Here is a 25,315-nt window from a genome sequence, read left to right as displayed (position 1 = left end):
GAGGCTACCGCTCAGTGACAACATGGCCAGAACCAAATTATCTTCTCTTCAACTCACTTCTCCTCTACCTCACTCTTCTCAGTGAATGGCAGCCCCACCCATCCTGTCCCAGGGCAGACCTGCACCCAGCATATAACTAAAGATCAATATTTGCAGAAAATGAACCACTGAGCCTCCCTCATTCTCCACAGCCAATCACCACGAATTATCAATTTTACCTCCTACAATATCCCCGTGCTTCTTTCTTAATTGAGGCTGGCTGCCTCCTACACATCCTTCAGAAGGCTTCAGGGACCCTAACTCCGGAGGGACAGGGATCTTGCCCGCTGTTCCCACGGCCCGTGACTGCCGCCACGGCCCGGACCACCACGCACTGTCCGGCCGGCCCTGATGAGTGACACCCCACTGCACTGGGCGCTCCATCTCCATAGCGCCCACGGCCGGGCACACAGGAGCCTCCCAGCAAGCACTGAATGGATGGAGCGAAGGAACGTAAGAGTAATGAGCGAAAGGGCCACGGATGACACGCGATCGCGGAGAGAAGGCCGGAAGGCCCTGCGACAGGAAGGACGTCTGGCTGTGCAAGCCCCGCGCCCGGAGCGGCCCCACGCGGCAGCCGAGCAGCCCCGCCCCCAAGTCACGCGGTGCTCCCCACGGCCAATGGAAACGGTCCGCTGGCCTCCTCGGCGGACGCTCCCGGCCCGCGCGCGGCTTCTCAGCCAATGGGAGCAGCCTTCGTCGCCCTCGAGGCGGGGCGGGGCGGGGCGGGGCGCGGGCTCCTGGGATGGCGCGATTGCGGGCCTGTTCTCACGTCGCGTTCCCTCCAGCGTAGTCTAGCTAGGCTCCTGCTCTGCCAACCGACTGATGATGGGGCCTCTGGGCGCCCGGCGCGGCCTGGAGTGGCTGCTGGGCCTCTACTTCCTCTCCCACATCCCCATCACCCTGCTCGTGGACCTGCAGGCGGTGCTTCCGCGCGATCTCTACCCCGTGGAGGTGAGGGCGCCGTCTGTCCTGGGCGCCGTCTGTCCTAGCCGCCGGTCGCCGAGGTTGGCGCCCCTCGGCGTAGCGATTGCCCCGGCGTCCCCGTGATCTCCCCTCCTCCGGCCTGGCGCCCCGCCTCGCCCACTCAGGGTTCCCTCCTGCTTTCCTTGGGTCCCGCCGGCGCTCCGGGCCCTCCTTACCCTTCAACTCGACTTCTTCCTCGGGGTTTTCTTTGTCCTTCCCAGCCGCTTCCCCAAGGCTCCTGGGGCCAAACACCTTGCTCCTTTTAAAGACAGTTCTTCCCTGGGTTTAAGACTCCCACACCCCAGCTCTGGTAAGTTGTCAGTATTTGAGGGAAGTAGCCTGGATGAACCAGTGTCTAAATTATGGCCATATATTGGATTTGTTTTCAAGTTGTGTTTCTTGGGAGAGCTTTAAAAATACCGACTAATCCCAAAGAAATAACGCAAGTAGTATTAGACCCCTCTAAGGGACATTCGCAGAGCGTCCTGATTTCAAGATTAGGATCCAGCAACTTCAAAAGCTCAGAAGTAAACGACACCTTTTCAAATCGGCCTCTTTTATTGGGTTTGAGCAAGAATGATCACCTGAGTAGAAACGGAGGCGAAAGCCCCATTTCCTGGTTGTTGGAGAGCATTCTTTACCCCAAACTTTAACTTTTGCTTTAAATGCTTTTTATTTATTGAGTTTTATTTTCATGTCTGGACCCTATAACCTTCTATCACGGAATTCCAGTCCTCAGTTCTACACTTCTCCAATCTGTCTGCAGAACTACAGGCAAGCCTGACGTGTCTAGTAAAGATTTGATTTTACCTCTGTTTCTCTTTAAATGCTTTTCCTCTGCAGAGCAGGGGTTCTTAACCTGAGGTCCATGAACCCCTAATGGGGTATGCAAAATTGTGTGTGCCTTGTTTTCCGTAGCTTCCATCAACTTTTCCAGGGGTCTGACCCTCCCCAAAAGGTTAAGAGCCACTGCTCAACAATAAACCCCCACTCCGTAGTCTGGTTTGTTCCTAGCTCCAAGCATAAATGGGAAGACCTCTGACCTACCTTTTCCTGGAAAAAGTGTAGGTTGTGTGTGGCAAGAGCATTGTCTGGGGACTTGGTTCTTCCAAGAACTTCTTGAGTTCCTTGGGCAAGTCAGGGCTCTGTAGCTTCAACTGTCAAGTAGGAGAGAGATGAGTTAAATCACAAGCTCAAACATACAAGATGTATTAGTTTCCTATTGCTTCTGTAACGAATTACAAAAATATAGTGATTTAAAACAACACGAATTTATTATCTTTCAGTTCTGGAGGTCAGAAGTTTGAAATGAGTCTTGTAGGCCTCGTTCCTTCTGAAGGTCCTAGTGGCAGATCTGTTCCTTGCCTCTTCCAGTTTCTGGTGGCTGTGGGTGTTCTTGGCTTGTGGCCACATCACATCAATCTCTGCTTCGGTCCATCACTTTGCTGCCTTTTCTTCTTTAGTCCAATCTCCCTCTGCCCAACTTTTATAAGGACACTTGTAATTACATTTAGGGCCCACCAGATAACCAGGATAGTCTTCCCATCTCCAAATCCTTAACTTAATCACATCTGCAAAGTCACTTTTGCCAAATAGGGTTACATTCATAGGTTCCAGGGATTAAGATGTGGATGTCTTTGGGATCCATTATTCAGCCTACGACACAGGCCCAGGTGGTACATGATCCTTCTAAACAGGTCGTCTCAGCTCCGCATTAGCCATTAGTTGCCTTGAAGAAAGGAGAGCCATGTCTGTGCAAAGTCTGTGTGGCCAACAGAACTCAAGCAGGCTGCCTGTTCACAGTCTCTGATGTTATGAGTCCCTTTAATACTAGGCAGTCATAGGACTTCCCTGGTGGTCCAGTGGGTAAGTCTCTGCACTCCCAATTTGGGGGGCCCAGTTCGATCCCTGGTCAGGGAACTAGATCCCACACGCCTGCCGCAACGAAAATCCCGAGTGCTGCAACTAAGACCCAGCACAGGCAAAATAAATACATACATACATACATACATAGCAGTTATGTTACTCCAGGTAGCCAACTGTTCCAGACTTAACAGCTGTTGGTTTTCCTATCTTTTGTGAATGTGCCATTCCCACAAGTTCTTGCTCTCCACTCACAAAATACAATTAAAATGTTTCCAAAATCATAAAGACCCCATTTAAACTTATATATTTGATTTGGTAGTTTTCTCAGATTTTTTTTTTTTCTTTTTTTTTATCTTTTTCAGCTTTATTTTTTTAAGTTGACTTGTTGTAAAAGGTCAAGGGCCAACATAGGCAGGATCTGACCAGAAACTCTGTGTGTGTGTGTGTGTGTGTGTGTGTGTGTGTGTGTGTGTGTGTGTCTATGATACTGTTTAAAGACCTTAGTAACACAGGGGCCACCCAGCTTGGAAGGCCTGCGTCTGTATTCACTCTTGTTGCTTTGGGGTGGGCAATGATGGTTTTGTTGCTTCTGTATGGGGAAATAATAAAAGCCCTGAGTTATTTTCACATTCTCTTTGAAAAATGCCAAATTTTAACATCTGTTGTGTTTTTCCTCCCTAAATAGAAGGAATTTCTCCAGAACTAAAAAGCTTGTGGAGATCACATAATGGTTAGGCTAAAATTTGCAAATATCTTTCTTGGTTTGAATCAGATCAACACTTTGAAAAACTCTTACTGTGAAACAATAAGAATTTAGTTTGGATTAGAACATGGAGAGGATGGGAAGCATTTCGTAGTATCACGTGCAGCTGGGTAGCCTTGCTTCTGTTAAAATACGGGAAAACAAGTGAGCATCTAGACGCTGAAAGTTTGTGCGCTCATTCTAAGAGGAGCAACTAAGAGGAGTTCAGTAGCAACTTCGGTCTAGAAATCCATGTGCGTAGGCCAGGTGACTATTTTAATGGGTAACAATGATCAGTTGAGTCAAATGTGAGTCAGTTATAAATGGAAACAGTTTTATTTTTGGGGGTCTTACCTAATAATTATTCATGACCAGTTGCATGCTGAGATTTTAACAGGATTAAATTGAACTTCTCCAAATATGTATTACATTCAGTTAAGTAATCTTAACATTTACTGTGTGCTAGCCATTGTTCTAATGACTGTAAGTATTAACTCTTTTTATCTTACCAACAGCGAGGTAGGTACTATAACTGGGAAACAAGTTTAGTGAGATTAAGTGCTTTGCCCAGAGCCAGTACTCAGAGCCAGGCACTCAGCCCCTGGGTACCATGCTCATCACTCTGCTTGGGGGTTAAGGGTGTTGACCCTCCACAGTCGAAAATCCACGTACAGTTTATAGTCAGCCCTCCATACCCACGTTCCTATCTTCAAATTCAACCAGCCACCAACTGACCGTGTAGTACTGTAGTATTTACTGTTGAAAAAAATCTGCATATATGCAGACCTGCACAGTTCAAACCCGTGTTGTTCAAGGGTCAACTGTGTTTTAAATTTTGCTGTTATCATCCTGCAGCCCTTAGAAATTACAGTGTTGTACAATTACAGATTTGTACAGTGTTGTACAAATCTGCCTGGATTTATGAAATAGGTGGATCTGAATGTATACGAATTAAATAGAAAGTGAAGTTCAAATGAACCAGAATGCCTTTTTTTAAAAAAAAAATTTGTTTTTGGCTGCATTGGGTCTTTGTTGCTGCGTGTGGGCTTTCTCTAGCTGCAGCAAGCCGGGGCTACTCTTCGTTGCGGTGCGCGGGCTTCTCATTGCAGTGGCTTCTCTTGTTGCAGAGCACAGGCTCTAGGCGTGTGGGCTTCAATTGTGGCATGCCGGCTCAGTAGTTGTGGCTCGCAGGCTCTAGAGTGCAGGCTCAGTAGTTGTGGTGCACGGGCTTAGCTGCTCCGCGGCATGTGGGATCTTCCCGGACCAGGGATCAAACCCATGTCCCCTGCATTGGCAGGCAGATTCTTAACCACTGTGCCACCAGGGAAGCCCAAATGAACCAGAATGCCTTTTAAATTCTGCAATAAATCTTTCAAAATACATCCTTCCAATTTTTTTTTTAAGTAAATCTAGAAAGCAAAGAAGGATCTTAAAAAATTTAGTCCAAGTTGCTTGTTTTACAGATGAGAAAATAGAGCCCAGGAGAGGTGCAGTGAATATCTATGAATATTTTCTACCACATTACCATCCTGAAAAGTGCTTAGAAGGAAGCTAAGGATATTGCTGTGAATTTAAATTTCAAGTCAAATACAAATTCAAGATCACTTGGTCAATAAATTGATTACCTAGATAAGGCCTTTTTGTAATTAATATTATGCTAACAGAATGTTTGTTTCTGGATGTTTGCTTAAAGCTCACTTGCAGCACAGAGGCCTCTATTTCACAATAGTGAGCCTTTATCTTTAGATTAAAAATTAACAGGGAAAATATCTTTGGATTTTCCATTGTAAGCCAAATGCTTATCTTGGAAGCTGTCTTGATTTATCATAATATCAAGATGCCATCTCCAGGAGGTTAAATGTGAAATGTGACAGACCTTCAGTAGTCTACGTAGTGTGGAGAGCCCTAGGCTTTGGGCTCTTAAAAGAGCACAAAATGGGCAGCCTCAAACCCTCCTGCTTCCTTCCCCTGCCTGCAGCCTCATCTACATGGATCTGCATCTTTTGATTTGACAGTGTCATCACGAAGGTGGGGCCCAAGCTAGAACCGAGACCACTCACTCTCCAGAGTGAGGCAGAGTCTGTTCCTCTGCAAATATACTACTGATCTCCTAAAACAGAAAAAAACTTTAGAATTAGGGGGGTAAAGAATGACAAGGAACTTGAGATTTGGGGATAAGTTAGATTGTCTAAAATTGCAACTTCGCAGATGTTAGATTTACCTCCCTTACACTTCCCCCCGCACCTCACCCCCCAAAAAAAGACAAGGAAACTTATTTCTGTATTTGAGGCAATCTGGCCCTTGGAGCTTGCTGTGCAGTTGCTATTTTGAAAGGACAAACGTCAAGATGGTTTTCACATCATTTCTTTATAAAGAAGGCTATTGTTGGCAGATACTTCACGTTTGTGCGTTCAGCTGAGAGCCTACTAAGTGCCACATACTGTTGCTCCTGACAGTATCCACACCTCACCTAGACATGTGTTATCACAGACATGCTGGGTAGCACACGGGCTGGAAGAGCTGAGAAAAGCTGCTGGGAGAAGGTAACATTTGAGTTAGAGCTAGTGAGTTTTTATTAAATGACCATCTAGGCTGCACCACAAAAGCCAGCTGGGTGTGCCGTCTGCTGCCAAGGGAGCTGGGTAGTGAGAGGCTCTGCCAGCGGGTTGGAGCTGCTGAAGCCTGTCCTGCCAGGTAGCTGTATTCATTGTGATCCTCATCTTTTCCCAGCTGAGAAACCTGCGGCAGTGGTATACTGAGGAGTTCAAAGACCCCCTGCTACAGAACCCCCCGGTGTGGTTTAAGTCCTTCCTGTTTTGCGAGCTTGTGTTTCAGCTGCCTTTCTTTCCTGTCGCAATATATGCCTTCTTCAAAGGTTAGTAAATGGGGAAATCCCATTTTTGCTCTGAAACCAGGTCCCAGAAATCTTTTGGGAAAGTTTTACCAAGGGAGAGGGGAGTGGTCCCTGGAGGCTGTATAAGGGTGATATAGGATTGGTGGGAACGGCCAGGATAGATCTTGTATAGGGACATTAATGTGGCTCAGGCTAGTGTCTGTGGTCAGCTGGGCTGCAGGACTGCCTCAGTCAACTGGAAATCTCTCACACACATGAAACCTGAGGCTACTTTCAAGTTTGAACTTGTTCCTATCGTCCCTCCCCCCCCCACTCCCCCAACAGAATTTCTTTTTTGTTGGTGCTTTTACTTTTCTGCTTTGGGTAGTATCATACTGCCTTTTAAGAAGTAGCATTAAGCTAATCTCTAAATGGCTTAACTTCTCATATAAAAATTATTCTTACAGTGTCCCCATGACGAATGCCTTTAAAAAGAAGGTGGCCATACCAGTGTTCATGGTAACTAAGCTTGTACAGCTTCTCTCCCACTGGAACCCCCAAGCCATCTCTTAGCAGAATCTCTTGATCCCTCTCACCTATATATAATTACTTAGCAAAGAGATGTTGCTGACAGGGCTGCCCCCGCCTCCTCCCCTTTCCCCAGCTGCATTTTAGACCAACCTGGTTTAACTAGTAATGGCAATTTAACTGCCCTAGAGTTTTTCTGAATTAATTCTGACACCACCCAGTGTTCTTTGGCAGTCAGTGGCTAGGGCTCCAGCTGTCACGTAAGTTTGCACCTTGGGCATTATTATATCACATCCAGTTTCCACTTGGTGCAAAAGGAGCTAGAATGATTCAGCTGAAGGGAGCAGGCAGAGACAGGGTGGAGGATGCTGTGGACATACCTGGAGCCATGAGCAGATCTAACCCTTATCTCTTTCTCTCCTCGATGACCTCAGGAGGCTGCAGGTGGATCCGCACCCCTGCAATCATCTACTCGGTTCAAACGATGACAACTCTGATTCCAATCCTCTCCACATTTCTACTCGAGGATTTCTCCAAAGCCAGTTGTTTCAGAGGACAAGGACCTAAGACTTTCCACGAACGACTACTCCTTATATCTCTCTACATGCCCTACTTTCTCATCCCTCTTATACTTCTGCTTTTCATGTTGCACAACCCCTACTACAAGCCTGAGGAGAAAAGAAAGAAAAAATGAGGAAAAATCACCCCGGGTCCAGGGGAGAGGTGACCACAGGGCAGTTTCCTGTTGGACCCAGTACCAGGAAAATGCTCAGAACCCATGTTTTCAGTAGTATTTGAAACACACCAGCAGCAACACACAAGGCCAAGGCACTGGCAGGAGGCACATCAAGCCCTCATCTTCCAAGGGCACTGGCATAAACAGACCGATCACCTGAGGATGAGCAGAGGGGTGTGGGCTAGGTTATAGGGAAGTGGTGCCAAAGGCCTCACTGTGTGCCCAAGTGCCATTGTAGGATTACTAAAGGCAGGACCAGACCAGACACCAGATAAACTTCCAAGCAACATGGCCTACTTGGCATGTTCATGAGTCATTTGATCCACAGTATACATGTGACTAACCCTTTGACTCATGACTCTACAGCGTGTCACTGGGGTGTCTCAGGCCATTTTTAAGCTTGAAGCTGTGCCTCTGTGATGTTCATTAAAAACTGTTTTCTTGTCCCCACACCTAGGTGGGGGTGAGCTATTCTGTAAGAGGGTTAAACTTAGTTTTCCTTAAACGTTCAACCTTGGCATGACCTTCAGTCAGAAATGGGTCAAATTGGAAGGTGTATTGTTTCTGTCTTAAACAGGTTGTCCCAGGAGAAGAGATTTTTTAAAGTCTCCTTGTTTATCCTCTTTCCAAGCCTCAGTCTTCTATTACTTTTTACAGACCACCTAACATAAGTTCCTTTGACATCTGTTGTCTCAAACCTGCGCTGGAGGTGTCCCTCCTACTGGATAACTTCGTCCTACCGAATAGTTTAATAATTCCTTCCTGTCTCATTCCCAGTCAAAGGCAACGGGTGGTGGGGAGCTGCGCATGACAGGTCCAGCGTGTGCATATAGGGTCTCTTCACGTTAGTACTTGGTATTCTGCTAGCTTTCTCTAAATTCATACTCGAGGCCAACTCAAAAACAAAAACAAAAAAACTTGTGAACACACATGGAAAATGATAGATGCTGGTTCTGGTTAGTTCCCCCTTTTTGCCTGTTTTGCTTACAAGCCCTCATGGTCTGATTGTTGGGATTATCGTCTGACTCTTGTGTCTGGTCAAAATAAAGGTAGCTGCTGACCACTGCCTGGTTTGTTTTGTGGACCAGGGGCTAGAGAGTCCAGGGTTCTCTTACAAAGGGTTAAATGTACATTTCAAGGGCACCAGGAAAAGAGGTAGATCAAGCCATTTGAAAATAATAATTTATTGCTTTTCCTTCCAAAGCTTTGTGAATTTACAAAAAAAGTTTATAGGCCGCTCAGTTCAGACTGAGAATGCAAGAGGTGAGAACCTGGACCACAATGGCCACTGGGTGTTCGCCTGCAGATAGGCACTGACGTCTGAAACAAGCTCCCCCAGATTTGTTTTATTGCCTTCAGAGATGCTGCATTCCTCACACACCATCTCACACAACACACTTGGGTCATTAGTCAAGTCACTGGATTGGTACAGAGGTTTTTTTGTTTTGGGGGTTGTGGGGTTTTTTTCTTTTTTTTGCCCTCCTGCTAGAAAATGAAATTTTCAGTTCATTTCTGAAAAATAAATTGGTCAATAAATTCATTTTGTTCTGCTTCTACTTTACACAGAGCTTCGTATTCAACCCGATACCTGAAAAACAAAATTGTTAGAAGCCCTCAAAATGGATGAAATAAACCATGGACTTAATTCTTCTAGAGAAGAATGTTAAGTGATTTAGATGATTCCAAGAAACGGTGTGAGTTCAAAATGAAGTTAGTGAGGGCAAGAAAGAGAGAAAACATAAGAGGCAAAGCCCTACCTAGGGCCACCCATAAGAAGTCTCCAGCCCTGCGAGTCTTCCTTTCAGAGAGCCAGCCAACTCTGGACACTCACTACCTGAGTGTTCGTGCTCTCAAACTACTAGAGGCTGTCTGATAGTGACATTTTTTTCCCATGAAATGTAATTTTATTTTTATTTTAATCAGGATGACAAGTTAAGACACTATTCCTGGGAGAACGATGATGAAGAATAAGAACAAGAGGTGACCATTCGAAAAGGAAAAATAGAACTGCAGTTCAGTAAAGAACTTGCTTTATGTCAGAACTTCTTACCTTTCAAGCTGCATTTTCTTTTCAGCTATTAGTGCCTGGAGTTGCTGCTGTTGGGCTTCTCTCTGTTTTGCTATAGATTTGAGCAAGTTCCGAGCACCAATGGCCTAGAAAAACACGATACTGCCAAAGAAAGCCATGGCTTCATTAAAGTCCTCAAGTGGGGAAGGGACGCTGCCTGGGGCCGGTGGAGGGTGGGGCGCAGCGTGGGGAAAGTTGAGCCTCAGAGCTTTAGGAGTCAGTCAGAAAGGCTTAATTAACCTCACGATCCCAAAGTGCCTGGTGAGAACGGAACTGCAGCTCTGACGCAGACCTAGGAGTGTCCCCAGAGCCTGGCACACGGTGGCCCATTTGGTGTGCCATTTGTGTCCTTTGCCAAGTCATCTACACTCTGCACGCCTTCATTTTTTCATTTATAAAATGAGGGTAAACACCTATCTCAGTGATGACGTGAAGATTAAAGGAAACAATGACTGAAAGTACACTGGCATATCAGAGTTCAATAGTAGGTTAACTGGACCAGGAATTATTTCAGGTGTACAACATAATCATTCAATATTTGCATGGGTATTCTTATTTAAAATCTTGTTCTAATTAAAGAATCCCCGCCCACCTTCCCCTACCCCCCGACCCCCAAATAAGTCAAGAGGGCAGAAGGATGAGAGGCTAGTGAACCAGGCCAAGATTTAGACAAAACTCATGCTGATCTTACCTTCATCTTCTCATTTTCTGCTTCTTTTGCAAGTTGGTCAACAAGCTCAATTAAACCACCAACTATTTTCTGAAACTGGCCAATTTCTTTTGGGGAAAGAACAAAACAAAATGTTTTATTTTCTCAGCATCACCACTCTCCCTCAGCGTTCCCTTGCAGCAAGAGGGCGGGGCTAACTGCGCCTTCTAATTTGTGTCAGAAAACGTTTGGTGTCTGACACCCTTGGTCTGAACCTAGAGAAGGGTGGCCAGGTGCCCAGAGCTGGACTGGGGCATATTTGGATCTTGAGGCACAAAGGGCTGTGTTCATGAAAGAACCGCCTCAAGACGTGAACACTGCCTCTAGACAAGCCTCAGATAAGACACTAGATTTCAGTTAATGGTGGGGTAGAGGCTTTCCACCTATGACCTGAGCTAATAAAAAGCTCAAAGCATTTAAGGACTTAATCTCGCATTTGCTTTTTTCAATGTCCTTGGGTGTAGTGGAACCCCATGTTACTGAGGAGTAAACTAAGGCCCAGAGGGTAGGACGACATGCACACAGCAATCAGAAGACTGGTGAGAGAACCCACGCTGCCTTTCACCAGTCAAGCTCTCTCCACAGCCTACAGATGTCCAAAAGCTCAGAAATCCCTGCTCTAGCTAGATCTGCTCTGTATTCACTGCTACTGGGTTTGCTTGGCTGCTGGGACAGGAGGCATCCCGGGTATCTCTAGCTAAAAAAAATGAGTCTTTTGAACTGCCTCTAGAAATTTTCACTCCAAATAATGGCAAGTCAGGGACTTCCCTGGCAGTCCAGTGGTTAGGACTCTGCACTTCCACTGCAGGGGGCATGGGTTTGGTCCCTGGTCAGGGAACTATTTATCTACTTATGGCCATGCCCTGAGGCATGGCAATCAATCAATCGATCAATAAAGGCAAGCCGGGCACTGAGAACACTATTTCTCCCAAGAAATCAAATCATAGCTCCACTTCCCACCCCCAAGCCATAGTTCTGAAGTTTAAGGTTCCTGAGATGGCATATCTAAACAAATACCCTCCTCTCTCCATTGCAGTGTTTGTTTCGATTGGTGCTCTGGGACTACACAAGAAGGCAGGTAGACAAGGTGGGTGGCACATGGGAATTCATGAAGGCCAGGCTCAACCTTCTGGGAGCCAGCAGCTCCACTGTGGCAGGGCCAAAAGCTGCAGTCCGGGGGTGGGGGCGGGGCACAAAGCTGAGTGGCACCATGTCTCCCCAGATGACACTCACTGTCCACAAAGTCCTTGCACTCTTCCTTTAGCTCTATGGTCTGCTGGGTAACCTCTGGGTCCAACACCCGCAGCTTGTTCAGCTCATCAAAGTGCAGCCCTGCTTCACCCAGGATGTCCTTGGCCATGGCTGTAAAGAAACCAGCCCCAATCCCCGATCACTTCCCAGCCACTCAAGGAAATGCCTGCTTCCAGCCCAGCCCCGCTCCTGGCCCCGGACACCAATGCCAAAAACCCAGACGTTCCAAAGGCTCCCCCTTCCCTCTGCCTCTGCCTCTCTGAGCCTCACCTGTTTCCTTTCCAGCTTCCCTAGAGAAGAGCAGTCCTGCTCTGAAGGGGTAACAGTGTCAGCCAGGAAGAGGTGTGTCATAGGAGCAAGGGTCAGGAAAGAATAAACTCCAGTTGCTTGTCACAGGCATCGTTCATTCAACACACATTTCTTGAGGGCCTACTACATGCCAACACTGCTAGATGCTGGGGGTAAAGATGAGTACAACATGGTGCCCGCCCTGGAGGAGCACAGAGTTTAGCTGGAGGAAGACAGACATGTACACTGAAAAATAATACTGTGTTAAGTGCTTTTACAGAAATATCACTAAAGCGTGGAGGAGAATAGAACAGTTAACTTGGGGTGAGGAAGTGACATGTGAACTAAGTTGTGAGCCATAAGCATATTTATTTAACCACAGCTATGTACCCAAAAAGACATAAAAGAGCTTTTCAAATATAGTACAGGAACAACATAAAAGACAAGTAAAAGAAAATCTGAGTGAATTAAAAATTAAGGTTAAAAAAATAAGAAGCCAGGTGTAAGAATATTACCCAAAATGTATGCCACAGGCACAGCTGCCTGAACTGGGACCCAAAGGGGTCAGTCTCTTTCTAGCAGAAAACACAAAAAGAAGTGAAATATCATCAAGAACATACCGATAAGGAGGCCAAGGAAAGGCATTCCAAGCAGAGAAAACAGCCTGGACAAGAGCATGAAGCCACTGGAAGGGGCTATCCTGCCTAGAAGATGAAAAGACAGAGGATGGAGCCGGAAAGGTCGGATGGAGCCAGATCAGAAACACCCTGCTAAGCTAAGGAGTTTGGCTTTTTTTTTTTTTTCCGTAGACAAGAGAACCAGCAGAGATAACTTCTCCCTTCCCAGGCCACCTTGCATTCCTGGTCCAAAGGATGCCTCAACTCTGGGAAGGAAACACTGAAAACTCACCCTCGTTCTGGCTTAAACACACACACAAAATAAAATAAAATAAAAATAAAAATAAGAGAGCATATACCCTGTCTAAAAAGGGAGGCAATGCTACTGAGGTCTAGCCATTGGCTGCTATACCAATTCCCACACCCCAGGTGTTCCAAAGGCTACCACAACATGGCCCTGCGCCAGCCCTTCCCTCCCACCTCCCCCAGCCTCACCTGTTTCCCTTCCAGCTTCCTTAGAGAAGTTCTGTTCTGAATGGGGTGATTCTGCGAGTGACTTCCCGGGGTAGGTGTGCCATAGGAAGAGCAATGGTTAAAAAGAATTAAGCTCCATTCTTCCAAGAACTGATTTTCAAGAGGACCAGAAATCCAGATTAATATATGAAATCTGATTTTTAAAGGAGAGTATCTAATTCAAAACTTTTAAGCAAGGAAAAAAAAAAAAACATCCAACACTGTGTGGGCCAACTAATGTATGTTTGGCTGTGTATGACCGTGGTCCAGAGCCTTTGGCCTCACTGGAGCCCATTCAAGTAAGCATCTTCATTTTGAAACATTTTAATCATCCAGAGCTCCCTTATAATTGGGCTTTTAAAAAAGATCTGTCTTCCTATTTGTTCTATTTACACATATAGTCTAAGCATTTAACACCTACCAGCTGATTAATTAGAACAACTGCTTCAAGTAACCTGAGTGCACAAAGATCTGCTTCAACTTCCACTCTCTTCCCTGAGAGCTTGCATTTATTCACAAACATCTACTGAGTCCCTGCTCTGGGGATAGAGAAGTGAAGAAAATGCTTTAGCTTCTGACCTCTGGACAGACAGTAAAAAGATAATCATGAATTGTGATAACAGTATGAAGAAAAGCACATGGTGCTACGTGAAGCCGTAGCAGGAGGACATAATTCATATGTAAACAAAATTACAAAAAACATTTGTGAACAAAAGTCTTCTGAAAAAGTGACACGCTGAGACCTAAAGGGTGTCCAGAAGTTTTTCAAGTTAAAGGGGGAGGAGGTATTCCAGGCAGAAGGAAAAGCATGTGTGAAGATGCTGAGGCTGTGAGAAATTTGACGTGTTCCAAGAGCCAAAAGGCTAGCGTGGTAGAAACACTGAGCAAGGGGAAGAGAGAAACGGGATGAGGCGAGGTGGGGAGGCTAGGGCTGGGTGGCGGAGGGCTCTGAAAGCTGCAGCGATGAGCCTGGATTTTCTCATAAGGGTAATTAATGGGCAGCCAGCAGAGTGGCATAGTCAGATATGCCTTTTAGAGAGATCACTCTCACCCAGGATGGAGAATGGGTTGGAGGGAATAAGAGGATGGAGCTGCAACTATCTTGTTCACCACTGTTACCCGAGCATTTGGCACGGTGCCTGCACAGAACTGGCACTCAGCAAATGTCTGTGGCATGAATGACTGTGACAACAAACAGAGCAAGCTGTTTCAGTAACCAAGGCTTGGAGCGGAAGAAAAGTGTACCGATTTGAGATGTTTTGTAAGTCGAGGTGATAGGACTTAGTAAAGGATGATTGAATGCAGGGGTTTGAGGAGGAGTGAAGGAGAGTCAGGCAAGGTTCCCGTGTATCTGGCCGGAGCCAGCTGGCATATAGTTGAATGAGATGGGTCAGACCGAAGAGGAAGTGTAGGCAGAGGGTTCACAGCCGACTACGGCATTCTCTCCCAACTACCACCACACGCGCACCTGAGGAGCACCGGGCACAAGAGCCGGACTGAGCTCCCTGAAGATCAGGGTGGTAACGCGCTCTCCACCCCCTGGCCCCCCGGGCTCTTCCGGACCCACGCTGGGCGCTACGAGCAGGCTCCATCCGTGGGGTGTGGGGAAAATTAGGAAGACCTGGGTGATGGAGCTGGCTGTCTTCACTACGTAAACTCCTTGAAATTATCTGAGCCTCAGTTTCCTCCTAAAATGGTTGCGAACATCAGCGCGTAAAGCTCCAGGCCCTAGCCGGGGGTAAAACCGCTCCCAGAGCCGGGCGGAATTCCCACGTTTCTTTCACCCTGGGAAGGCTTTTCCTCGGGCCGCGGGCCTGTCAGGCTCATCTCGCCCCAAGCCCGCCCACGTCCCCCGACCCGAGGTTCATGGCTTACCTGTTTACCCCACCGCGGCGGCGGCGGCTGCGACCCAGGCTGACGTCGGCAGGCAGCTTCTCTCTCCGGTCAGTGGCAGCCGGCGCCCTGCTCGCCAGCCTCAGCAGCGGCCACGGCTACAGGACCTGTTTACGCCTAACATCACTTCCCGACATCGTAAGCCCGTACACCCGCAGAGCCTGCTGGGAAACAGAGGCCTGAGAGGAGAGATGGCTGCCTACAAGACCCAGAGGCCTTTGCGCCGGAAAGGCTGCCGGAAGTAGCTGTGCGCTCACCGCGGGATTCTCTCAGGGGCTCCTCCCTCCGCCCTGATTGGGTGCTGGGCCTGCCCCGCCTTATAGTCTCAGGCTCCCGCTGGCTTGGGGCGGAGTCCGCGGGTAGAGGACGGGAGTTTAAGGCCCGGGATTGCTGGAGGGCAGGCGGCCACAGTCTAGGGGCGGCACGGTGTCGACTTGCAGCCCAGCTGAGAGGAGAGGCGCCACCTGGGAGGGTGAGAGCCGAGCCGGCCCATGCCCTAGGGGAAGGGATGGACGGGTCCTGGGCTGAGCAAAGAGAGTCCCTCCCAGTCCTGGGGAAAAGGCGTGGGACGGCGAAGGGAGGTGGAGAGCTGAAATCCTGCCCTGGGGGTGGGTGTCAGAACCGGTCTCGGTTTCTCGATAGTAGGGAGGGGTACGGGCTGGGGAAGACTCTACAAAGGCCACGGAGAGGTTGGATCTCGATGAATTTCCCCAGACCCTTTGGATAAAGCACAAGATTTACACCTTGGGTTTCTGCTAGATCCGCCCTTTCTAACCAAGATCGGCTCCTCCCCTCGCCATCCCCAGTATGACGAATTTCTGGGACCTTCTTTCCTTAGGACCCCACCTTGTAACACCGCCGTGGTTGTTTGTCCTTTATTCGTCTTGGGTTGCCATTCGCTTCGCCGAGTGTGACACGGATACGCCCCTAGCATCCCCAAATATCCACACACAAAGTCCGGAAGGAAGAGCATTGAGGCTCTCAGTGGAAACTTCATTCTCACCGGAGTTACTTTCTGGGGCGTCACCTGCCACAGGATTCCTGGAACCCATTGGCCTGGGCGGAATCTGAGCCGGTGGAATCTGAGCTGACGTCATCCAGGGGCTCAAAGCAATTGCTTTGTTGGAAAAGAATAGATTAGCTTGGATTTGTCTTCCTCTGTTGGCAGCTGCCTAGCCTTTAGTGAGCTCCTTTTCTCTGATCCTGGGGAAATTGGGCTAGACACAAAATACATAGGGAATTTGTTAAAACCTGTTAAGGAGTGGATTTATTCCTTTGGGGTGGGCAGAGGAAGGTTAGGTGACCTCACACTATTCAAGTTTACTTACTGATTGAGCAATCTGCCGGTGGGGGCTCATCTCACCCGTACATGACAAGCCACCAAAGGAATTCAATATTTCATACAGCACCTGCCCTGGGCCTTCCTCGGACATTCCTCCCAGGGACCTACCTAAATCTTTTCGGGGACAATTTCAGTCTAACAAACTGACAAATACTTTTAAATGTGCATAGCACTGTGCTAAGCACTGTTTGGAGAGTGGGGCAGTAAACGTGGGAAAACCAGTGCACTTCTGGGTTACACTTAAAAGAGATAACGAGGTAAACTTCTGCAAGCTGTGATGATGAAATGAGGTCATTTCACTTTTTTTTAATTTCATTACCAGCACTGCAGTCCAAGCCTTTATTATCTCTTACCTAGACTACTGCTTCCTCCAGTCTTCCCACTTGGTCTCTTGCACCCTTGCGGTCCATTCTCTTCACAGTAGCCAGAGTGATCTCAGATCATATCACTCCCCTGCTCTAAACCCTACAATCGATTCCCATTGCAATTAGTATAAAGTCCAAACTCTTCAATATGATCCGGCCCCTGCCTTCCCTGAGTTTACATCCAGCCAACTTCCCCCTTCTTTCTATGCACCAGCCATCTTGGCCTTATTTCTGTTCCTAAAATTTGTGTCTGACTGAGGAACTTTGCACTTACTCTTCCATCTGTCTGGAATGCTCTTAGAGCTCAGCTGGAAAGTCACCTTCCCAAAGAGGCTTTCCCTGGCTCTCCATCTAAAATAGTACCTCTTCCTAGTCACTCTCTGTTTTGTTATCTTTATTATTACATTTCTCACCTTCTGGAATTGCCTGCTTATTTATTCATTTTCTTGTTTGTTGTCTTCCCACTAGAATGTAAGCTCCACGAGGCTGACTTGTTTGTTCTCTTCTGTATCCCCAGTACCTGGCACAAAGCAGGGGCATGATAAATGCTAACGCTTATTGTTTTTTTTCTTGTTAACTGACATTATCATGCTTCTTTGAACTCCTTGAAGTCAAGGACAATATCTTTTCATCTCTTTATCCCTCCTGCTTAACTTGGTAGGTACTCAATATTGTTTTATTGCCAAATGAATTAAATGAGCTGATATATATTAAATGCCTAGAATAGTACCTGGAACATAATAAACATGCAAAGAATGTTTGCTTTTTGTTTTCGTTCAGTGAATGAATTTTAGTGATTCTTTAGAAAGCCAAAACACATATAGAATTAGATCATAAGAGGTGATCTGGCTTTGCCCTCCTCTGCTTTGCTTGCTTCCCCCTCCTGTGAACTCCCGTCAGTGTTTCAGTTTCCAAATCACCTAATTGTTTTTAAATTTATCATCTGGTCTTTTTTGGCCCTTTCTCCCCATTCTTGTTGGGCAGGAAGAGAGAAGGAGATAAGGCTGGACCTGTTCTCAGGAAAAAGAAGCAAAAATAGCCATCCTGTAGTTGTTCTATCCTGAAAAATGGTGACAATTTCAGGAACTTGGGACAGGGCTGATGCCAAAAAAGGTGAAGGTCAGGAAACCTTGGCTGGAGCTAGGGTAACCTCTGCCAGGAATACTGGCTGGCTTACTCCAGCCTGGCTCAATCCGTGTTCTCCTGAAGCTGCTGTTACTTGCCTTTCTGAAACCAGACTCTGGGTGGTGCTCAAAGGAAGCACTGGTGCAGGCTGCTCCTGAGCCTAGAATCGTTAGAAAGGAAGTGCATCCTGTCCCTCAGACTCCTGGGAAACTCCTAGGCTGGCTGGATTCCCAGTAGGTTTGGCCGGAAATCTAGGATCCTGGGAACACTGGGAAGAAAACAACTGGAATCTGACTGGTGGATCCCCAGGGTGAGGACTTCTGCTCTGCCCAGTCTGTTCCTGGAGCTGTCTTTGATTAGCTCCAAGAGTTTACTTGGCCTCCTTGCCACCCAGAGCTGGGCCAAGTCTCAGGGAGACTGATGAGGTGACCAGCATCGGGTTCTGGGAGACTGTGCTCCCAGACCTGGTTCCTGGTACCATGAAGAACAGCAGGAATGTCTTTTTTGCCATTGCCTAGGGCTTTAGCCTCGCCAGGGAGACTTGGGCTCATAAGGAGAGAATGACTGGATGGTCAGTGTTTCTCTTCCTGTTGCCTCCTGGCTGAGGGCTCTCCTCTGCTGACTCCTGTCTTCTCTCCCATCTCCTGCTCACAGCGCTGAAAGTATGAGGCTCTGGCCTCCACTGGCCACTCACTCGTGACCCACCACGGCGGGGCCTTCCAAGCCAACCTCCTGCCGTGTGGTGATCTACCTGCAGCGGGAGATGTCGGGGGATACCTGTCTGTGCCCAGCGTCAGGGGCCAAGCCCAAGCTAAGCGGCTTCAAGGGAGGAGGCTTGGGCAACAAATACGTCCAGCTCAATGTGGGTGGTTCCCTGTACTACACCACCGTGCGGGCGCTAACCCGGCATGACACCATGCTCAAGGCCATGTTCAGTGGGCGCATGGAGGTGCTGACCGACAAAGAAGGTGAGGTGCTGGGGCTTGTTGGGTGGGGTGGGGAAGGAAGGAGAAGTTCCTGAGGAAGTGATTTCAGGGCGTGGCTCAAGCCTGGCAGATCTGGAATCTAGATTCATTTTTCCTGTTCACCTAGTGCAGGACTCCTTCACCTGGAGCTCTTAGTAGAGCTTCAGAATTCTTTGAAGTTATACATAGAATGTTGTGTATTTACATATTTTCCAGGGAGAAGATCCATACTTTTAAAATATTCACATAGGACTAGATTCTCAAAAGAGCCATTGCCATAGTGCCTGGGCAGCGGGCCAAAGGCAAGCAGGGCCAGGTGTTTCTGTGTTGCCGGGAGGTGGGCCTGAGCACTCCTGAGCTTAGACAAACTCTGTGGGCCTCCGCAGAGCCTGGAGGGCCTGTGTCTCCCACGGTATGTGCCAGTTCTTGGCTTCAGGGAGGAGGGGTGAAAAGCAACCATGGACTTAACAGCTGGAGGTTCTGTTCCCACTCCCGTTACCCAGTGCTGTGGGCTCTGTGCCCCTTATCACCTGCCACCAGGCTCGTCAGGTGGCCTTTGCCTGCTACCTGCTCTGAGGTACCTGGAGGCAAACAGTAACCCTCTGGGGCCTGTCTGAATCCCTAGGCTGGATCCTCATAGACCGATGTGGAAAGCACTTTGGCACCATTTTGAATTACCTCCGAGATGACACCATCATCCTCCCTCAAAACCGGCAAGAAATCAAGGAACTGATGGCTGAAGCAAAATATTACCTCATTCAGGGGCTGGTGAACATGTGCCAGACTGCCCTGCAGGTACGGAGGCAGAGTCGGCCGGGTTGATGAGGTCGGGATGGGCCCCCTCCTTCAGGGAGGTAGGGTCCAGTTCCTGGAAGGCCACGTGTCAGTACGATTGATGAGTCCAAACCTAGTTAGACACACCAGCTGTTGCCCAGGCCAAGCAAGCTGGCAGCCGGTCGTTTTTTAAGGTGACGGACTCAGGTGGTGTGAGTAGACCGTGCTTCTAGTTTATCTGCCTGGATATCTGGATTTTAGGCTTCTGGGAATGGGGGTCTGCTTGCCAGCTGGCAGTTCTATTGCCAGGGGCCTCCTGTCTCTATCTGATGCCTCCTCAACAAGTAGGGGGTGGCCATGGCAGAGGGGCTCTGACGGCTCCTGGGGAAAGCCTGGCTAAGCCTGGCAAACAGAAGATCTCAAAAAAAGATTCTTGGCTGTGTGTCACCCAGGACAAGAAGGACTCCTACCAGCCTGTGTGCAACGTCCCCGTCATCACATCCCTGAAGGAAGAGGAGAGGCTCATCGAATCCTCCACCAAGGTACTGGGACCTCCGAGGGATCGCCGAGGGCCGCGGGCTGGGGGTGTCGGGCCGTTGGCCTTCATGCTCTCTTCCCTCACAGCCCGTGGTGAAGCTGCTATACAACAGAAGCAACAACAAGTATTCCTACACCAGGTAGGGGGGGCACCTGATGAGGGGTGGGGTGCACTGCCCAGGGAAGGGCCACAGAAGCAGCGGGGAGGGCTGAGCAGACAGAAATCGGGCAGCAGACCCAAGGGAGGCCACCTGCACGCCTGGCACAGTTGGCATGAGTCTGGGTCTCGGGAAGAGAACATAGTAGGAGGGAAATCAGAGCCAAGGCATTTGGAACTCAATGCGGGGCCCTGGCTGGGATGTAGATGGGACTGAACATGTAACAGCCTCTTAATGTGTGTCATGTCAGGCAGCGGGCCAGGTGTTTTCCCTGCATTCTCTATGGGCTGGAGGAAGGCTGGGAAGCCAAGGGGCTGGGACTCCTCCTCAGGCAGCCCTCGCTCTTCATAGCTGGGCCAGTGTCCCCCTTGTCCCCCAGTGGCCTCTCAACAGGCCATAGTTAAGTATATGCAGGAGGCTGCAGGCTCGGAGACCCAAACCCTCTCAGGGACTCCCCGTGGGCAGACATATTGCCAGCGTCACACCCCACAGCCAGGGAAGGGGTCCTCCTGCTGAGATGGCAGCGAGCCTCCTTCCTTCCAGCCTGGTAAGAGGAGACCTCCCTCCCTCAGTCCTCTCTGCTTTAACTTAAAACCAACTCACCTCCTTTTCCTCACAGGCCCCCAAACCCGAAGAGGGCCCCATGACCCTTTCTCTCGCTGTCCCTCTGGCATCTTGACTCTTCCTCCTTTCATGAGCACGACAGCGGAGGGGAGGAGAGATCCCGGCCAGCACCCGCCCCTGTGCTGGGACCTCCCTCACTCCCAGGCCCCCGGGCCCTCACTGGTTTTTCAGCAACTCCGATGACCACCTGCTGAAAAACATCGAGCTGTTCGACAAGCTCTCCCTGCGCTTCAACGGCCGTGTGCTCTTCATCAAGGATGTCATCGGCGACGAGATCTGCTGCTGGTCCTTCTACGGGCAGGGTCGGAAGCTGGCAGAGGTGTGCTGCACGTCCATCGTGTATGCCACCGAGAAGAAGCAGACCAAGGTATGGGGCTTCTGCCGCGTGAGTGGGGCTGAACCTTTTGCCACCGGGCATACATTTTGCTGTCTTTCCCAAACTTGCTGTGATGGTGCTGCTCAAGGACAAAAGCCAATGCGTGGGGTTTAGGGAATGGTATAGAACTCTGCTTTGGTCAGCTGAGAGGCAGGGCTGTTGACCAGCAGGGAACAGCCTGGTGCCATGGGAAGGACCGGGTCTTTGGAGTTGGCCCAAGTCAGATCTGAATTCTGGTCCCACCATTTATCAGTTTTCTGACTTTGGATAAGCCATGTAAACCATCTGGGCCTCAGTTTCCTCATCAGAAATCTGAGAATGAGAGTGTGAATTTAACAGAGCTGTTATGAAAATGAGACAGTTCTTTGGAGAAGCAGTGCAGGGCAGTAGAAATAGCTGTTCAGATCTCCTCTGGCCCCCGCTGGTTGGGTGCTTCTGGTCAGTCAGCTTAGCCTCTGCAGTGACAACGCAATGCCAGGCACATGTAAGGGATCTGATAGGAGATAGCTAACTCTCTTTGCCCCGGCTGCAAGCAGATGGTGCCTCCCTGGAGAACAGCTGTGCACCCGCACGCTGCCGCCAGTGTGTTTTGGAGACAGCAGAGCATTGCTGGGGTGGAAGGGCAGCTCATCTCGGGGAGAGCTGTGTGCACGTGAAGGCCTCACAGCAGCCAAGCTTTTATTTTTCATTTACTGTGCGTCAGGCTCTCTGCTAAGCATTTTGCATCTTTCATGTAATGTTCACAACAACTCACTGAGGTAGATGTTAACATGTGGAAACTGAGGCACAGCAAGGTTAAGTCCAAGGCCCCACAGCTAATAAGTGGGGGAGCTGTATTTGTACCTAGGCCTGACCACAGAGCCAAGGCCATAACCTCTACACACACTAGTCCATTGGTCTGGGATTGGGTGAGGCAGGGGGAGGGTGCTAGTGTTCCGCGTCTCTGTGTCCGTAGAGTCCGTCTCCTCACGCCTCCTTCAGAAGAAGACCCCCGCCCTCCCTCTTGAGATAGAAAGTCATGTCTCTTGAGTGAGTTCTGGAGGCCTTATGGAGTCAGCACAGGGCCAGGGGCCCTGACATGCTGCTCCCTCTTTGGGGTAAAACCTCATTCGGTCCTCTCGTCCCCCTTGCCCCAGGTGGAGTTCCCAGAGGCCCGAATCTATGAGGAGACACTCAACGTTCTACTCTACGAGACCCCCCGAGTCCCTGACAACTCCCTATTGGAGGCCACAAGCCGGAACCGCAGCCAGGCGTCCCCCAGTGAAGACGAGGAAACCTTTGAACTGCGGGACCGTGTCCGCCGCATCCACGTCAAGCGCTATAGCACTTATGACGACCGGCAGCTCGGCCACCAGCCTGCCCATCGCGACTGACAAGACCCTCCCGGAGTCAGGGCACGAGATACCCTGTCTCCTCTCGCGTGGAACCCCGCCCCATTGGCCACCCCACGCTGCTGCTGGCTTGGGTCTCTGCTCCAGCACCCAGAGGCATGACAGGCCCTGCCTGGGAGGTCAGAGGGCCTGAGCAGGGGAGGGACTGCGTTTCTTTTCCTAGCTCCCTGAGCACTTCAGGATGACTGAGTCCCAGCCCCTTTGCTCAGCATCTCCCTTTCTGCCACAGGGAGCCGCTGCTGCCCCTGGGCTGAATGGACTGACCTGCCCACCCCCCTGCCAAGAGCATTCCCCTTGGCCCTTCGCTGAGCACCCCTTTGCTCTGCTGAAGGGCTACTTTAGGCCTCAGGGGAGGTCCATGGGGAATGGGTTCACTCTGTGGGGAAGGTGGCTTCTGGTGCTGTGGAGGCCCAATTTCTTACCGAAGGTGGGGCTTCTTTTTTCCTAAGGTGTTTAAGCACAGGCTTAATGAGTTTGGTTTTTAAAAAATAATCTAGGAAATGACTAGTTTTAAGTCTAATAATGAGGAGACTGGGTATTTCTGCTCCAGGGTTCCAAGACCCTGGGTAAAACAGAACCCTCGGCCCTTTTGATGCCTTTGGGATCTGTTTCTGTAAAGCACTTTGTACTTTTATTCAGGAGATTTGTATTCTGCCCTGACCCACGTCATCCTTCTCTGATCCTAACCCCCTTTTCCCTGTAGAATCAATCTGAGGGAGGGGAAAGAAGCAATAAAAAAAAACTGACCATCTTTGGCTTTGCCAAACTGGCCAAGCAGCTGGCCCAGAGAGCACTGAGGGGGTAAGGATGTGTGAGTTAGGACCTGTGGTCCTAATAACACCCCTGTAAGAAAGGATACTTTGCCCCTACATCTTAGGGTCACGTACTGACTTCTAGAGTCTTACATGATTGCTGTCTTTGATTCTCTTGCCCTTGGCTCCAAGGCATGCTGTCCTCACTTACTCTAAACCCAAAGAGCCATCACGGGGGCTGGGAGCTGCTTGCAGCCAGGAGCATGAGCTGCAGCAGGAAGGCTGCGGAGCCCGTGGGCACCACACCTGCCTGCCATCAGCTGAGGACAGCAAGCGCAGAGCCCCACGTTCCTGGAGGCCCTGTGCAGAGGCGCTGTGCTTGGCCATACATCTCCCTGCCGTGCATCCATGCTATTGGTTTTGTGTCCTGGCTGGGGAATGGTGGTTCTGCCCAGCGGTGAGTCCCTGAACACAGGATAATGTGAGTAGCCTGAGAGCCTTGAAAGGTTTCTTCATTTTTCTTGTTGGGTACTTGGCTGTGGAGATGCAAGCACTGGCTCTTGGGCAAGGGTGCAAGTTCCTCTTCAGGGCTTTGGTATTCATTCCCTTCTGTTTGGCTTGGCCCTTAGGAGGCTGCTTATCCGAATTCTTTTCCAAAAGAATGCCGCCAGTGAGGGAGCTGTTCAGCCAGCCTAACAAAACAGCATAGCACTTAGCAGTACCCACTCAGTCAGGAAGGGACATAGCTTGCCAAGTTCATGTCTCTTTACTCTTACTATAGCTAGGTGGCTCTTCACGGCTGACCCCATGAGCCTATGGGCAAATGACAGGCCAGGGTTAGCAGACACTCACAAGGACCTGAAATGACATGGTGGGGCAGGGGAAAGGTGACTTTAATTAAGCATTTTTCACTTGTCGCTGTCTTGAATGTATAAAGACTTCCAGGTGAGGCACCTTGGTGATCAGCTACAAACGGTTCTTCCAGCCTTCACTGGAGTAACAAGATGAAGACAAATCCATTTCTTTGACCGGATTCTGGCTTTGGCTTTGTGGCTTTCCCACAGCGACTGGAATGCTTCTGCTTGAGGGCCCTGGTCTGTTTCCTCAGCTGCCTTCCTGAAGCCCTTTAATACTCAAAGTCCCAGCTCCCCACTGAGGCATTTTAATGCTTGTCCTTTGACCTCCCCAGCCCCTGTAGCCTCTCTTTACTGCTTTGACATTCAGATCCTCAGCTGTCTCAGTGGTGAGTAGTCTTTCTGGAACTCTGGGCACTTATGTTGTCCAACTGAAAATATCTCTTTGGTCTTTAAATATTGAATACTAACATTGAACTCACTGAAGTAATCTTAGCTTTTAAGATCAGACTGTGGTGTAAGGGTTTGGGGTATTTTCTTTGAGTTTCCCAGCCCCACTTAGAAAGCAGCTCTTGGCTGTGTGAATTTTTCAACTCTGAGCAGCCCAGGGGAATGTAAACAAAAAGTGTGGATGAAGGTCAAACCTTCTTGTCAGTTTCTGAGAAAACTGGAAGCCTGCTGTTAACTACATGGACCAGGATTAGGTTCTAATCACTCTGTTACCTGACCAAGTTCTGCTTAAAGGATGGCACAGGTCCTGACATGACAGAACTCCTTTATCATGTAACTACAATTCTTTGTTGCTCGACATAGGTGAGGGAAAAACGCTGATTTCTAATAAAATTGTGTTACACTTCAGTGGCACAGAGCTGTGCCTACAGTGAGTATAGCTTGGTCAGCTCGCTGCTGTGGACATCATCATTGTATTTCTGTTCGCCACCTGACCTTACGTTCTCACTGGGTCCTATGCCCCATTGCACTCCGTTGCCCTGCAACCCAGGCT

At 49.0% G+C, this 25,315-nt stretch overlaps 3 protein-coding genes across 4 annotated transcripts; 2 read left to right on the top strand and 1 right to left on the bottom strand.

Annotated features, from left to right (window-relative positions):
- Positions 1-785: 785 nt before the first annotated feature.
- On the top strand, positions 786-8,649 carry TMEM97 (transmembrane protein 97). Its single transcript, XM_029211480.1, has 3 exons — positions 786-993; positions 6,344-6,488; positions 7,409-8,649. Exons 1-3 carry the CDS (start codon positions 865-867, stop codon positions 7,666-7,668), a joined length of 534 nt encoding a protein of 177 aa, XP_029067313.1. The 5' UTR covers positions 786-864; the 3' UTR covers positions 7,669-8,649.
- A 529-nt stretch (positions 8,650-9,178) lies between these two features.
- On the bottom strand, positions 9,179-16,266 carry IFT20 (intraflagellar transport 20). Its single transcript, XM_029211481.1, is given in 8 exon segments — positions 9,179-9,298; positions 9,761-9,864; positions 10,470-10,555; positions 11,721-11,849; positions 12,009-12,036; positions 12,039-12,249; positions 15,032-15,210; positions 15,896-16,266. Coding segments are annotated over 6 exon segments (480 nt in total). The 5' UTR covers positions 12,090-12,249; positions 15,032-15,210; positions 15,896-16,266; the 3' UTR covers positions 9,179-9,216.
- Positions 15,398-25,314, top strand: TNFAIP1 (TNF alpha induced protein 1). Of its 2 annotated transcripts, XR_003791903.1 has the most exons (8): positions 15,418-15,521; positions 18,536-18,849; positions 19,472-19,641; positions 20,073-20,162; positions 20,245-20,297; positions 21,111-21,306; positions 22,452-22,825; positions 23,651-25,314. XR_003791903.1 is itself a non-coding variant. In XM_029211479.1 (7 exons), the coding sequence occupies exons 2-7, from the start codon at positions 18,645-18,647 to the stop codon at positions 22,686-22,688; spliced, it is 951 nt and encodes a 316-aa protein (XP_029067312.1). In that variant the 5' UTR covers positions 15,398-15,521; positions 18,536-18,644; the 3' UTR covers positions 22,689-23,496. The 2 variants fall into 2 exon arrangements, 1 of the variants encoding a protein (XP_029067312.1); XM_029211479.1 differs by lacking the exon at positions 23,651-25,314 and having other exon boundaries at positions 15,398-15,521; positions 22,452-23,496.
- The last annotated feature ends 1 nt before the right edge of the window (position 25,315 follows it).

The sequence above is a fragment of the Monodon monoceros genome, unplaced genomic scaffold, assembly GCF_005190385.1.
Source record: "Monodon monoceros isolate NGI ecotype Baffin Bay Population unplaced genomic scaffold, NGI_Narwhal_1 Super_Scaffold_9, whole genome shotgun sequence".
Taxonomy (NCBI): Eukaryota; Metazoa; Chordata; class Mammalia; order Artiodactyla; family Monodontidae; genus Monodon; species Monodon monoceros.
This window is presented reverse-complemented; position numbering and strand designations above follow the sequence as displayed.

Bases quoted from the DNA above. Each gene is read 5' to 3' on its own strand.
- TNFAIP1 (XM_029211479.1), top strand. From the start codon at position 18,645: ATGTCGGGGGATACCTGTCTGTGCCCAGCGTCAGGGGCCAAGCCCAAG. The intron at 20,163-20,244 runs GTACTGGGACCT...CTTCCCTCACAG, and splicing joins TCATCGAATCCTCCACCAAG to CCCGTGGTGAAGCTGCTATA. The intron at 20,298-21,110 runs GTAGGGGGGGCA...CTGGTTTTTCAG, and splicing joins AACAAGTATTCCTACACCAG to CAACTCCGATGACCACCTGC.
- TMEM97 (XM_029211480.1), top strand. From the start codon at position 865: ATGATGGGGCCTCTGGGCGCCCGGCGCGGCCTGGAGTGGCTGCTGGGC. The intron at 994-6,343 runs GTGAGGGCGCCG...ATCTTTTCCCAG, and splicing joins GCGATCTCTACCCCGTGGAG to CTGAGAAACCTGCGGCAGTG. The intron at 6,489-7,408 runs GTTAGTAAATGG...CGATGACCTCAG, and splicing joins AATATATGCCTTCTTCAAAG to GAGGCTGCAGGTGGATCCGC.